The 10,046-nt window shown below is 62.3% G+C and overlaps 1 protein-coding gene across 1 annotated transcript in view; it reads left to right on the forward strand.

Annotated features, from left to right (window-relative positions):
- Nucleotides 1-7,378, forward strand: part of PPP2R3B (protein phosphatase 2 regulatory subunit B''beta) — a 16,718-nt gene extending 9,340 nt beyond the window's left edge. Inside the window, exons 9-14 of the mRNA XM_014582518.1 lie at nucleotides 1,676-1,724; nucleotides 2,057-2,146; nucleotides 2,489-2,664; nucleotides 4,730-4,848; nucleotides 4,938-5,044; nucleotides 6,868-7,378. Coding sequence (XP_014438004.1) covers nucleotides 1,676-1,724; nucleotides 2,057-2,146; nucleotides 2,489-2,664; nucleotides 4,730-4,848; nucleotides 4,938-5,044; nucleotides 6,868-7,000 — 674 coding nt within the window. The 3' untranslated portion in view covers nucleotides 7,001-7,378. The remainder of the gene's footprint in view (nucleotides 1-1,675; nucleotides 1,725-2,056; nucleotides 2,147-2,488; nucleotides 2,665-4,729; nucleotides 4,849-4,937; nucleotides 5,045-6,867) is intronic.
- The last annotated feature ends 2,668 nt before the right edge of the window (nucleotides 7,379-10,046 follow it).

The raw sequence follows: 10,046 nt of genomic DNA on the forward strand, positions 1-10,046 counted from the left end.
TCACATCCCGGGGCCCCCAGGGGAGGCTCCTCCCTCCTCTCCCAGCTCCCAGGGTGCAGGGGAGGCTCCTTCCTCCTCTCGCAGCTCCCGGGGACCCCAGGGGAGGCTCCTTCCTCCTCTCCCAAGGACCCCAGGGGAGGCTCCCTCCTCCTCTCCCGGCTCCCAGGGGAGGCTCCTTCCTCCTCTCCCAGAAGGGGGCCCCAGGCATCCCTTGGCTTGTGGCCGCATCACTCCAGTCTCTCCACCATCTTCCCGTGGCTCCTGTCTGTGCGTCTTACTCTGTCTCTTATGAGGCCCCTGATCATTGCAGGTAGGGCCCCCCCACTCATGTTAATTCAGGACCTCTGGAAACGCCCTTACTCCTAATAAGGTCTTGCAAGTAGCAGGGATTAGGCTATGGCCACATTGGGAGGCCACTTGTGTTACTTTTTTTTTTTTTTTTTTTTTGAGAGAGAGATTTTCACTGTAGGGCGCATGCACTCACCAGACAGACAGACAGAGACACAGAGACAGAAAGCGAGAAATCAACCCCCAGGGGGGATGGCCACGCCGCAATCCCTTCTCCATTCTCCTCTCGGGATCTTGGGCACGCACGCACACGTGCCCGGCGTTTATTTTTGTTTTGAGTTAGGGCTTGTGCACTAGCTGGAGAGGCAGACAGTGAGAGGCAGAGTAAGAAATCGCCCCCAGGAGGGATGGCCATGGCACAACCTCTTTTTCTCCAAGTCTCCTCCCAGGATTGTGGACATGCACGCACACACGTACCTGCTGCAGTTTTCAGGTCACCGTGTCTGGGACTCGAACACGGGCTGCCACGTGCTATTCCGGCGAAGTAACCACTATGCTGTCTGCTCGCCCTGGGGACCACGGTTTAACCCACCACCCCCTCGCTTGTCACCAGGGTGACTGATCAGGAAGGTCCCAAAAGAGCAGCGGTCTCCGCCTTCAGAGCCCTTCTCGCTGGCATGGCGCTTAGTGGGGACCAAGTTGGAGCTCCCAAGTTCCCACGTGGGAGCCCTTGCAGGAGCTCAGGGTGACCGTGATTGGAGACGGGGTCTTTGTGGGAGTGATGGAGCTGACAAAGGTGACATGAGGTCACCACGGTGGCCCTGACCAGTAGGACGGGTCCTTAAGGGGAAAGGACACAGAGGCACACAGGGGATGGCCACGTGAGAACACAGGGAGGAGACGGCGTCTCCACGCAGAGGTGAGAGGGCTCCGGGGCAGCCAGCCCTGCCTCCCCTGGACCTCAGGCCCCAGCCTGCAGGATGGGAGGACAGTGTCTGTGTCTAAGCCCCGGCTGCAGGGCTGTCCCCGTGTGGGCCCCGTATGTGAGCTCCCACTGCAGTGTGCAGGCAGGCTCCGGCTCCGGTGCTGCGGTCACAGCTGCCGCGGTGGAAGACCAGGACCTGGGCGATCATGGGCAGCCAGCCTTCTGCAGCCCTGCCGGCTCCCGGCTCCCAGCTCTGCAGCCCTGCCTCGCCCCCCTCTAGCGCTGGCACAGTGTCTCCCCGGGGCCTGTGCAGCCGTGCTATCACCGTACTATCACCGTACTATCACTGTCCCAGACCCTGACTGTGGCTCAGGTTTCAGGGCCGGCCCTGGAACCCCACTGTGAGGATCGAGGTGGGAGCAGGGACCGTCCCAGTGCTCACAGCCTGCCCCTCCTTCACAGCCATCTCCACCAAGATGATCGACAGGATCTTCTCGGGAGCCGTCACGCGGTATGTGCAGCTGGGCTCCCCGCGGTGGCCCGTTCCCATGGGCTCAGCTGCCGCCCTGCCCAAGTGTCCATGTCCGTCTCATTCCCTGCATGACGTGACCTGCCGTCTGCAACCATGTGCTCAGGTCACGGAAGACCCTAAATGACCTTGGGGATCGCAAGGGAGGGGACACGCCCTGTGGGGAGAGGGCACGAGGCTGGGCCCACACTGGGTGCTGCTCAGAGCCTGACACGAGCCCATCAGCCTCTCGGGCCCTCAGATAGGAGCACGTGGGCCAGCCGGGCCCCGACGTGTCCCTCTGACGTGTGCCCTGTCCCACCTGCCCGACACAGAGGCAGACGGGTGCAGAAGGAGGGGAAGATGAGCTATGCGGACTTCGTGTGGTTCCTGATCTCAGAGGAGGACAAGAAGACCCCCACCAGGTGGGGTGGGCACTGCCTGCCAGGGCGGGTGGGAGGGGGGCATGCACTTGTACTTGGCCCACGGGGCCCCAGGAGGGTCAGTCCAGGCAGGTCGGTCCCAGGACGAGCAGGTCTGTCCCAAGATGGGCAGGTCACTCAGTGGGTTCACTCCCAGGCAGATCTGAGTGCAGTCAGCCCCGGGCGGGGTCACGCCCAAATATGGTCAGCCCAGGTGGAGTCACTCCCAGGTAGGGTCTGTCCAGGTGCGGTCACTCCCAGGCGGGCCACTCTCCAGGCAGGCTCTGTCCCCATGGGGGTGGGTGCCATGGGCCCTCCCTGAGCCCGGGCCGTGGCTGTGCACAGCATCGAGTACTGGTTCCGCTGCATGGACCTGGATGGGGACGGGGCGCTGTCCATGTTCGAGCTGGAATACTTCTACGAGGAGCAGTGCCGGCGCCTGGACAGCCTGGCCATCGAGGCCCTGCCTTTCCAGGACTGCCTCTGCCAGATGCTGGATCTGGTCAAGCCCCAGAGCGAAGGTGACCACACAGCCAGGGGCCGTCCGGGTGAGGGGGTGTGGGGCGGGGCAGGGAGGGAGCCAGGGGAGGCCCTGGCTGGGGAGGGCTATCTCCAATCAGGGCTGTGCATGGTGGGCGGGGCGCCCTAGGGGACATGACTCCCAAGGATCGGGACACTGGCAGGGCTGTCCCCACTGAGTTCCTGAGCAGGGGCTGTCGGGGTGAGGGGGCGTGGATGTCTTCCCCGTGTGTGGGTTGCTCCCTCACGGTGGGTGTCTTCCCCGTGTGTCTGTGCACAGGTCGCTCCCTCACAGTGGGTGTCTTCCCCATGTGTCTGTGTCGCTCCCTCACCGTAGGTGTCTTCCCTGTGTGTGGGTCACTCCCTCACGGTGGGTGTCTTCCCCGTGTGTCTGTGCACAGGTCGCTCCCTCACAGTGGGTGTCTTCCCCATGTGTCTGTGTCGCTCCCTCACCGTAGGTGTCTTCCCTGTGTGTGGGTCACTCCCTCACGGTGGGTGTCTTCCCTGTGTGTGTGTGTGTGTGTGTGTCACTCCCTCACAGTGGGGGTCTTCCCTGTGTGTGTGTGTGTGTCACTCCCTCACGGTGGGTGTCTTCCCTGTGTGTGTGTGTGTGTCACTCCCTCACAGTGGGTGTCTTCCCTGTGTGTCTGTGTTGCTCCCTCACGGTAGGTGACCACACAGTCAGGGGCCGTCCGGGGTGAGGGGGTGTCGGGGCGGGGCAGGGAGGGAGCCAGGGGAGGCCCTGGCTGGAGAGGGCTATCTCCAATCAGAGCTGTGCATGGTGGGCAGGGCACCCTAGGGGATATGACTCCCAAGGATGGGGACACTGGCAAGGCTGTCCCCACCGAGTTCCTGAGCAGGGGCTGTCAGGGGGTGTGTGTGTGTGTGTCGCTCCCTCACTGTGGGTGTCTTCCCCATGTGTATGTGGGTTGCTCCCTCACAGTAGGTGTCTTCCCTGTGTGTGGGTCACTCCCTCACGGTGGGTGTCTTCCCCGTGTGTGTGTGTGGGTCGCTCCCTCACAGTGGGTGTCTTCCCTGTGTCTATGTTGCTCTCTCACGGTGGGTGTCCTCCCCATGTCTGGGTTGCTCCCTCACGGTGGGTGTCCTCCCCATGTGCGTGTCTTCCCTGAGTGACTATGCATGTGCGTGGCTGCACCGTGGGTGTCTTCCCCATGTGTGTCTGTGTTGCTCCCTCATGGTGGGTGTCTCCCCCGTGTGTGTCTGTGGGTCACTCCCTCACGGTGGTTGTCCTCCCCATGTGTGTGTCGCTCCCTCACGGTGGGTGTCTTCCCCATGTGTGGCTGTGTTGCTCCCTCCTGGTGAATGCGTCTGATGTGCATAGCGAAGTCCTGGCACAAAGCTCAATAAATGTTATTTATCCGTATTACTGCTCTGCTATTTATAAGATGCTCAAATTTATTTTTGCTTATGTTTATTCTGTATAGTTAAATAGTTCAAATAAATAAAACTTGGGCAAATAATATGTCTCCATTGAAAAATTATTAGTAATCAAGTGACTGTAAAGGTAAAAATACTTAATTAAAGTGGATGATATGTAAATTTTGAATTTACATATTGCAAATTAGATGACTGAAACTAAAATAATTTTCTTAAATGAAAACCTCAGAATATCAGTCAGTTTAGGCTATTTAAGGTATCAACTGGGCATATATATATATATGTATGGATGTGTGTGTGTGTGTGTGTGTGTGTGTGTGTCACTCCCTCACAGTGGGTGTCTTCCCTGTGTGTCTGTGTTGCTCCCTCACGGTGGGTGTCTTCCCCATGTCTGGGTCGCTCCCTCACGGTGGGTGTCCTCCCCGTGTGCGTGTCTTCCCTGAGTGACTATGCATGTGCGTGGCTGCACCGTGGTGCTGGGGTGCTCGGGCCCTGCTCTCTCTGATCCTAGAGTGCCCCCTGGTGGCCCTTGGGCCTCTTTGCTCCCCCACATCTGGAAGCACACCCTGTGTTGGTCTCTCTGGTCGGGCCGTGGGGACATGCATGCGGTCCTCGGTGCGTGTCGTCTGCACATGCACGGTGGCCAGGCTCACTCCGTGGAACCCACAGGGAAGATCACGCTGCATGACCTGAAGCGCTGCAAGCTCGCCAACGTCTTCTTCGACACCTTCTTCAACATCGAGAAGTACCTTGACCACGAGCAGAAAGAGCAGGTCTCCCTGCTCCGGGTGAGTGCGGCTGGCCGGGGGCCACCTCCTCCTGCCCCGGGGTGAGTGCGCCACCTATAACACACACCTGTAACACGCCCGCCCCCCAGGAGAGCGAGAGTGACGGCCCCGAACTCTCAGACTGGGAGAAGTACGCCGCGGAGGAGTACGACATCCTGGTGGCCGAGGAGGCCGTGGGGGAGCCCTGGGAGGACGGGTGAGTCTCAGGAGAGGGAATGAGGCCGTGCAGGGGGAGAGGCCGTGGACGGGGAGAGGCCACAGGGAAGGGGTGGGAGGATGTGACTGCTGGTGGGGACGGGGTGGGGCAGTGGGGACAGGGGAGGCCATGGGGGAGCCCTGGGAGGACGGGTGAGTCTCAGGGCCTCAGCTGGAGGACAGGGAATGAGGTGGTGGAGGGGGAGAGACCACAGGGAAGGGTGGGAGGATGTGAGTGCTGGTGGGGACAGGGTGGGGCAGTGGGGACAGGGGAGGCCGTGGGAAAGCCCTGGGAAGGTGGTGAGTGTCCAGGGACAAGGGACAGGGGAGGCCATGGGGAAGCCCCGGGAGGACATGACTGCCGGGGGACAGGGCAGTGGGGACAGAGCAGGCCATCAGAGAGCCCTTTGGGAAGATGTTCAGTGTCCAGGGACAAGGGACAGGGAGGCCGTGGGGGAAGGATGGTGTCCAGTAGGCACGGGCAGCAAGGCTCATGGGGCCACCTTGGAACACAGACGCCGCAGACTGGGCATCAGGTGGGGCCTGTTCACACCTGACCTGGCCTGCTCTGGGCCTCAGAAGCCACTTTGGGCTCTGTCTTCCCGAGTTCCCTATAGGGCGTGTGCACTGGCTGGAGTGTGCACACTCCCAGGGTGCACGGCCACTCTGTAACCCCTTCCTCCTCTTCCTGGGATACAGGGCACACACGTACACATACTGTGCGTGTTTGTGTGTGTGTTTATTTTGTTTTTAGAAGTTTTTGTGCCTTAGGGCACATGCATGTGAGAGAGAGAGAGTTAGGAAGACGGAAAGCGAGAAATCTCACCAGGGAGATGGCCACGCAGCAACCCCTACTCCATTCTCCTCTTGGGATCCTGGGCACGCATGCACACACGCCTGACATGATTTTTAAGCTGCTGGGTCGAGCATCCGAACCACAGTTGGCCATGTGGGAGCTCGGTGTGTAGCCAGGCACCAGCTGCTGGCCCCGCACCCTGTCACGTGAGCTTCCGTCCAGCTCTGAGCTGGGCTTGGGCAGGCCATCTGCTGTGACGAAGCCCCACCAGGGGGCTTCAGGGAGGACGCTTCACCCCGCTTCTACCAGCGGAGAGGTGCAGATGGCGGGGTTGTGCCTGCACCCTGGTGGCCTCAGGGCAGGGGCTGTCCCCAGGCTGTCTGGATGTCTCCGTGCCCCAATGGCATAATGGTTATGTCACTGGACTCACAGGTAGTCGACCACAGTTCAAGTCCCGGACGTGGCGGCTTAAAACTCATGCCAGGCACGTGCGTGTACATGTCCAAGATGCCTAAAGGACAATGGAGGAGAAGGGATTGTCGCGTGGCCATCCTCCCTGGGGGGTGACTTCTCGTTCTGTCTCTCTGGCGAGTCCACGTGCCCTATGGCAAAAATCTCTAGAAACAAAAAGATGGGACCAGCAGTTGGCGTAATGGCTACGTGGCTGGACTCCCATGTAGTCGACTGCAGTTTGAGTCCCGGACCCGGCGGCTTAAACTCACGCCGGGCGCATGTGCATCTGTGCCCAAGATCCTGAGAGGAGACTAGAGAAGGGACTGTCGCGTGGCCATCCCCCGTGGGGTTGATTTCTCACTCTCTGTCTCTCTGGTGAGCGCACATGCCCTATAGCAAACCCTCTCAAAAAAAGTGAGACCGAGAGGTGCCATATCACTCTGGCCCAGGGTGTGGGGTCCCCCAGGAAAAGTGAAAACGGGAAGTGCCAGGTCGCTCTGCTCCAGGACGCAGGCCCCCAGGTGGCTGCCGTGTCGGGGACCCGCACGGTCTCCTCACCGCATCGCCCCGTGCAGGTTCGACGCCGAGCTGAGCCCTGTGGAACAGAAGCTGAGCGCGCTGCGGTCCCCGCTGGCCCAGAGGTCCGCCCTGGGGGACGTGGACCTGTACGAGTTTGCGTGCGGGGAGGACGACCTGCAGCCGCTGTGAGGCCCGGAGCCCGTGCGCAGCCATGTAGACTGCTCCCCCGGACGTGGGCCCACTATGCACGGCGCTGTGAGGGCAGACTGCCTTGTACGATGGCCCCTATTTATTCACACGGAGCTGCCGAGGGTGCTGCCCGCCCTCCAGGCCCAGGGCTGCCCAGGCGCGCATGGTCTCATGCCCACGGCCCGCCCGCCCTGGGCCTTGGGAGTCCGGCGCCCACCGACCTCGCCCACCGACCTCGCGCCGGCCGGGCTCAGCAGCGGGCTGGCTCCTCGGGAGAGCCAGGTGGTGTCGGTGCCGTCCGTGACATGGCGTCGCCCAGGAGCGGGTGCATGCCGTCCGCCTGAGGCTGGGGGGCGGGGAAATTTCACAGGGACCCCCCCCCGCACAGGCAGGCAGCGGGGCTCCTCCGTGACCCCACGGTCAGGCTCCGCCCGGGTACAGCCCGAGAGGTACGTGTTGGTGCGGACGGTGCAGCGGCCTCCTATGCGACCACGTTTGTATTTTTGAATAAAGAATTTAAGGGTTTTCAGTGCCGGGCCAGGCTCCTTGGCAGCAGGACACGGTCACGGTCCGCCCCGGGTGACCCGGGAAAGGGCTCAGGACAGGACCGGACATGCACAGCCACGGGCCAGGCTGGGTGCCCCACTGTCCACCTGCGGACACTGCAGACACTCGGGGAGAATCCCGAGGATGGCAGTGCCGCTCTGGGAATGGACAGGAAGGGTCCCCCCAGCACCTGCCCACCCCCCGCCGCGCCCCCGCCACGCCAGAGGGCCACACCAGGTGCCTGGAAACGGGCTGAGGGCACACGCCCAGCTGCCTCGGGGCGGCAGATGCAGTGAAGACCGGAGCACCCGGGACTGGGCTTGGTGGCCCTGCCCTTACTGACTGGGACCCACAGCCGTCGCAGTGACCGCGAGCTGACCCCCTCACCCCCACCCCCCCGAGTCAGGAGGCTAGGATGTCACGGACCCCAACCTGGGGTTGGGACCGCACACGGTTGAGCCCTGCCCCCACGCTGGCGCTGTTCTCTGTCCAATGCCCCAGTGCCCCGGTCCCTCCCCATGTCCCCAGGGGCCCACCCTCCTCACCTGGACCGGGACGTGCCAACATCGGTGTCTGGGTCCTCAGAGGACAGGAGGGCTGCAGAGACGTCCCAGGGGACACAGAGACCCCCCAGCTGCCTCCCCCTGGCGGTGTCCTCCCCTGGGGGGCTCGGTCCTCACCCCAGACACCAGTGGTCCCGATGTGCTGCACCCAGGTGGCTGCGACCCCACAGCCTGCCTCCCCCTGGCGGTGTCCTCCCTGGGGGCTCGGTCCCCACCCCGCACCCCAGAGACCAGTGGTCCCGATGTGCTGCACCCAGATGGCTGCGACCCCACAGCCTGCCTTGCCCGCTGTCCCCCACGTCCCACATGCCAGTGTCTGCAGAGCGAGGTCTGAGGATGTGCGTCACCCACAGACTCGCCGAGCCGCTGCCCACCCGACTGCCACCACTGGGCCTGCAGTTCCCGCTGCCCCTGTGACCCCACAGAGGCTGGCCTGGCCCCATGCGGCCATGGGGGGACCGGGACACCCATGGGAGCCGGGCTCAGCGGGAAGGCCAGGGAGGACGGCAGGCAAGGACGAGGCAGAGACCAGGAGTGGCGCATCCCAGGTGGGGACGCTTCCGTGCATGGTGACCGAGCAACAGCAGCCTTTGTTAGCATGATACCGCAGGGGCTGGCAGGTGGTGTGGGGGCTCGCCGCTGCACTCCCACATGGCCAGCCACAGTTCAAGTCTCGGTCCTGGCAGCTTGCTCTCTCTCAGTGCCCTATAGCGAATGTAAAAATAATAATCATCGTTAAAAAAAAAATAAAAAAGATGTGACCGCATTCGGGCATCACCAATAACCGTGACGGGAGAACCCTCACATGGGCCAGGTTCTGGTCAACAGGAAGTCCCTGAGGCTGCCCAAATCCCCAGGGGAGAGAGAAGGGATTTCGGCATGGCCGTGCTTCCGGGGGTGATCGCTCACTTTGCCATTTTCTCTCTCTGGCAAAACTTCCCTACAGCAAATTTTCTTTTTTAAATTAAAAAAAAAAAAAAAAAAATCTGGAAAGTGAGGACCACTGCCTTATTCAAAAGTTAGGCTTGGGGGCCGGCAGGTGGCCTGCTGGTTGGCAGGCTGGACTCCCACGGGCTCCCCTCCCGCTTTCCGAGCATCGCCCAGCAGGAGGGCATGGCCAGCACACTCCGACCCCCAAGTGGGACCCTGGTGCAGCTCAGCCCTCAGCGCCGTCCCACCCCTGGAAGAGCTGGAGCCCCGGCACCGGCCCAGGGTACCAGGGGTGCCAAGCTCCGGTGCAGCAAGTGGGACCCCTATGGAGGGCCTGGGCCCCAGGGCTGCACTAGGAAGCTGGGGGTGGGCCTCAGCGTTGCATCAGGGACCCCTGGGGGCTCAGACCTCCGGGCTGTGTTAGGGACCTCAGGGTGCAGGCTCAGGCCCCAGCACTGTTGTAGGGACCCCCCAGGAATAAGGCTGGACCGTGGCGGGGAGTCCAGGTCTGCAATACCGCATTAAGGACCCAGAGGGGACTCAAAGCCCAAACGTATCAGGGACCCGACGGGGGACGGACCCCAGTGCTGTATTAAGGACCAGAGTTCGGGGCAGGGCCCAACGCTGTATCAGGGAACCGGGGATGGGCCCGGACCCCAACGCTCCATCAGGGACGGTGGGGAGCTAGGGCCCGGTTGCTGTACCAGGGACCCCCGGTCAGGGCACCCTACCTGGCGCGGAGTCTCCGCGGAGCAGCAGGCACCAGGCGTCAGCGCTCCTCAGACTCTGCAGGTCTTTGGCAGAAACGCGTCAGTCACGGGCACGTGACTCGGGACGGCCAATGAGAATTCGCACAGGAGCCCAGCCCCTTCCGCACGCCAATCACGAGCACGTGACTCAGGGCGGCCAATGGGAGTCCGGCCCCTACCGCACGCCAATCACGCGCACGTGACTCATGGCGGCCAATGGCAGCACGCACCCGAACCCGCCCCACGCCGACCCCGAAG

This window comes from Tupaia chinensis, unplaced genomic scaffold, assembly GCF_000334495.1.
Source record: "Tupaia chinensis unplaced genomic scaffold, TupChi_1.0 Scaffold143644_1, whole genome shotgun sequence".
Taxonomy (NCBI): domain Eukaryota; kingdom Metazoa; phylum Chordata; class Mammalia; order Scandentia; family Tupaiidae; genus Tupaia; species Tupaia belangeri.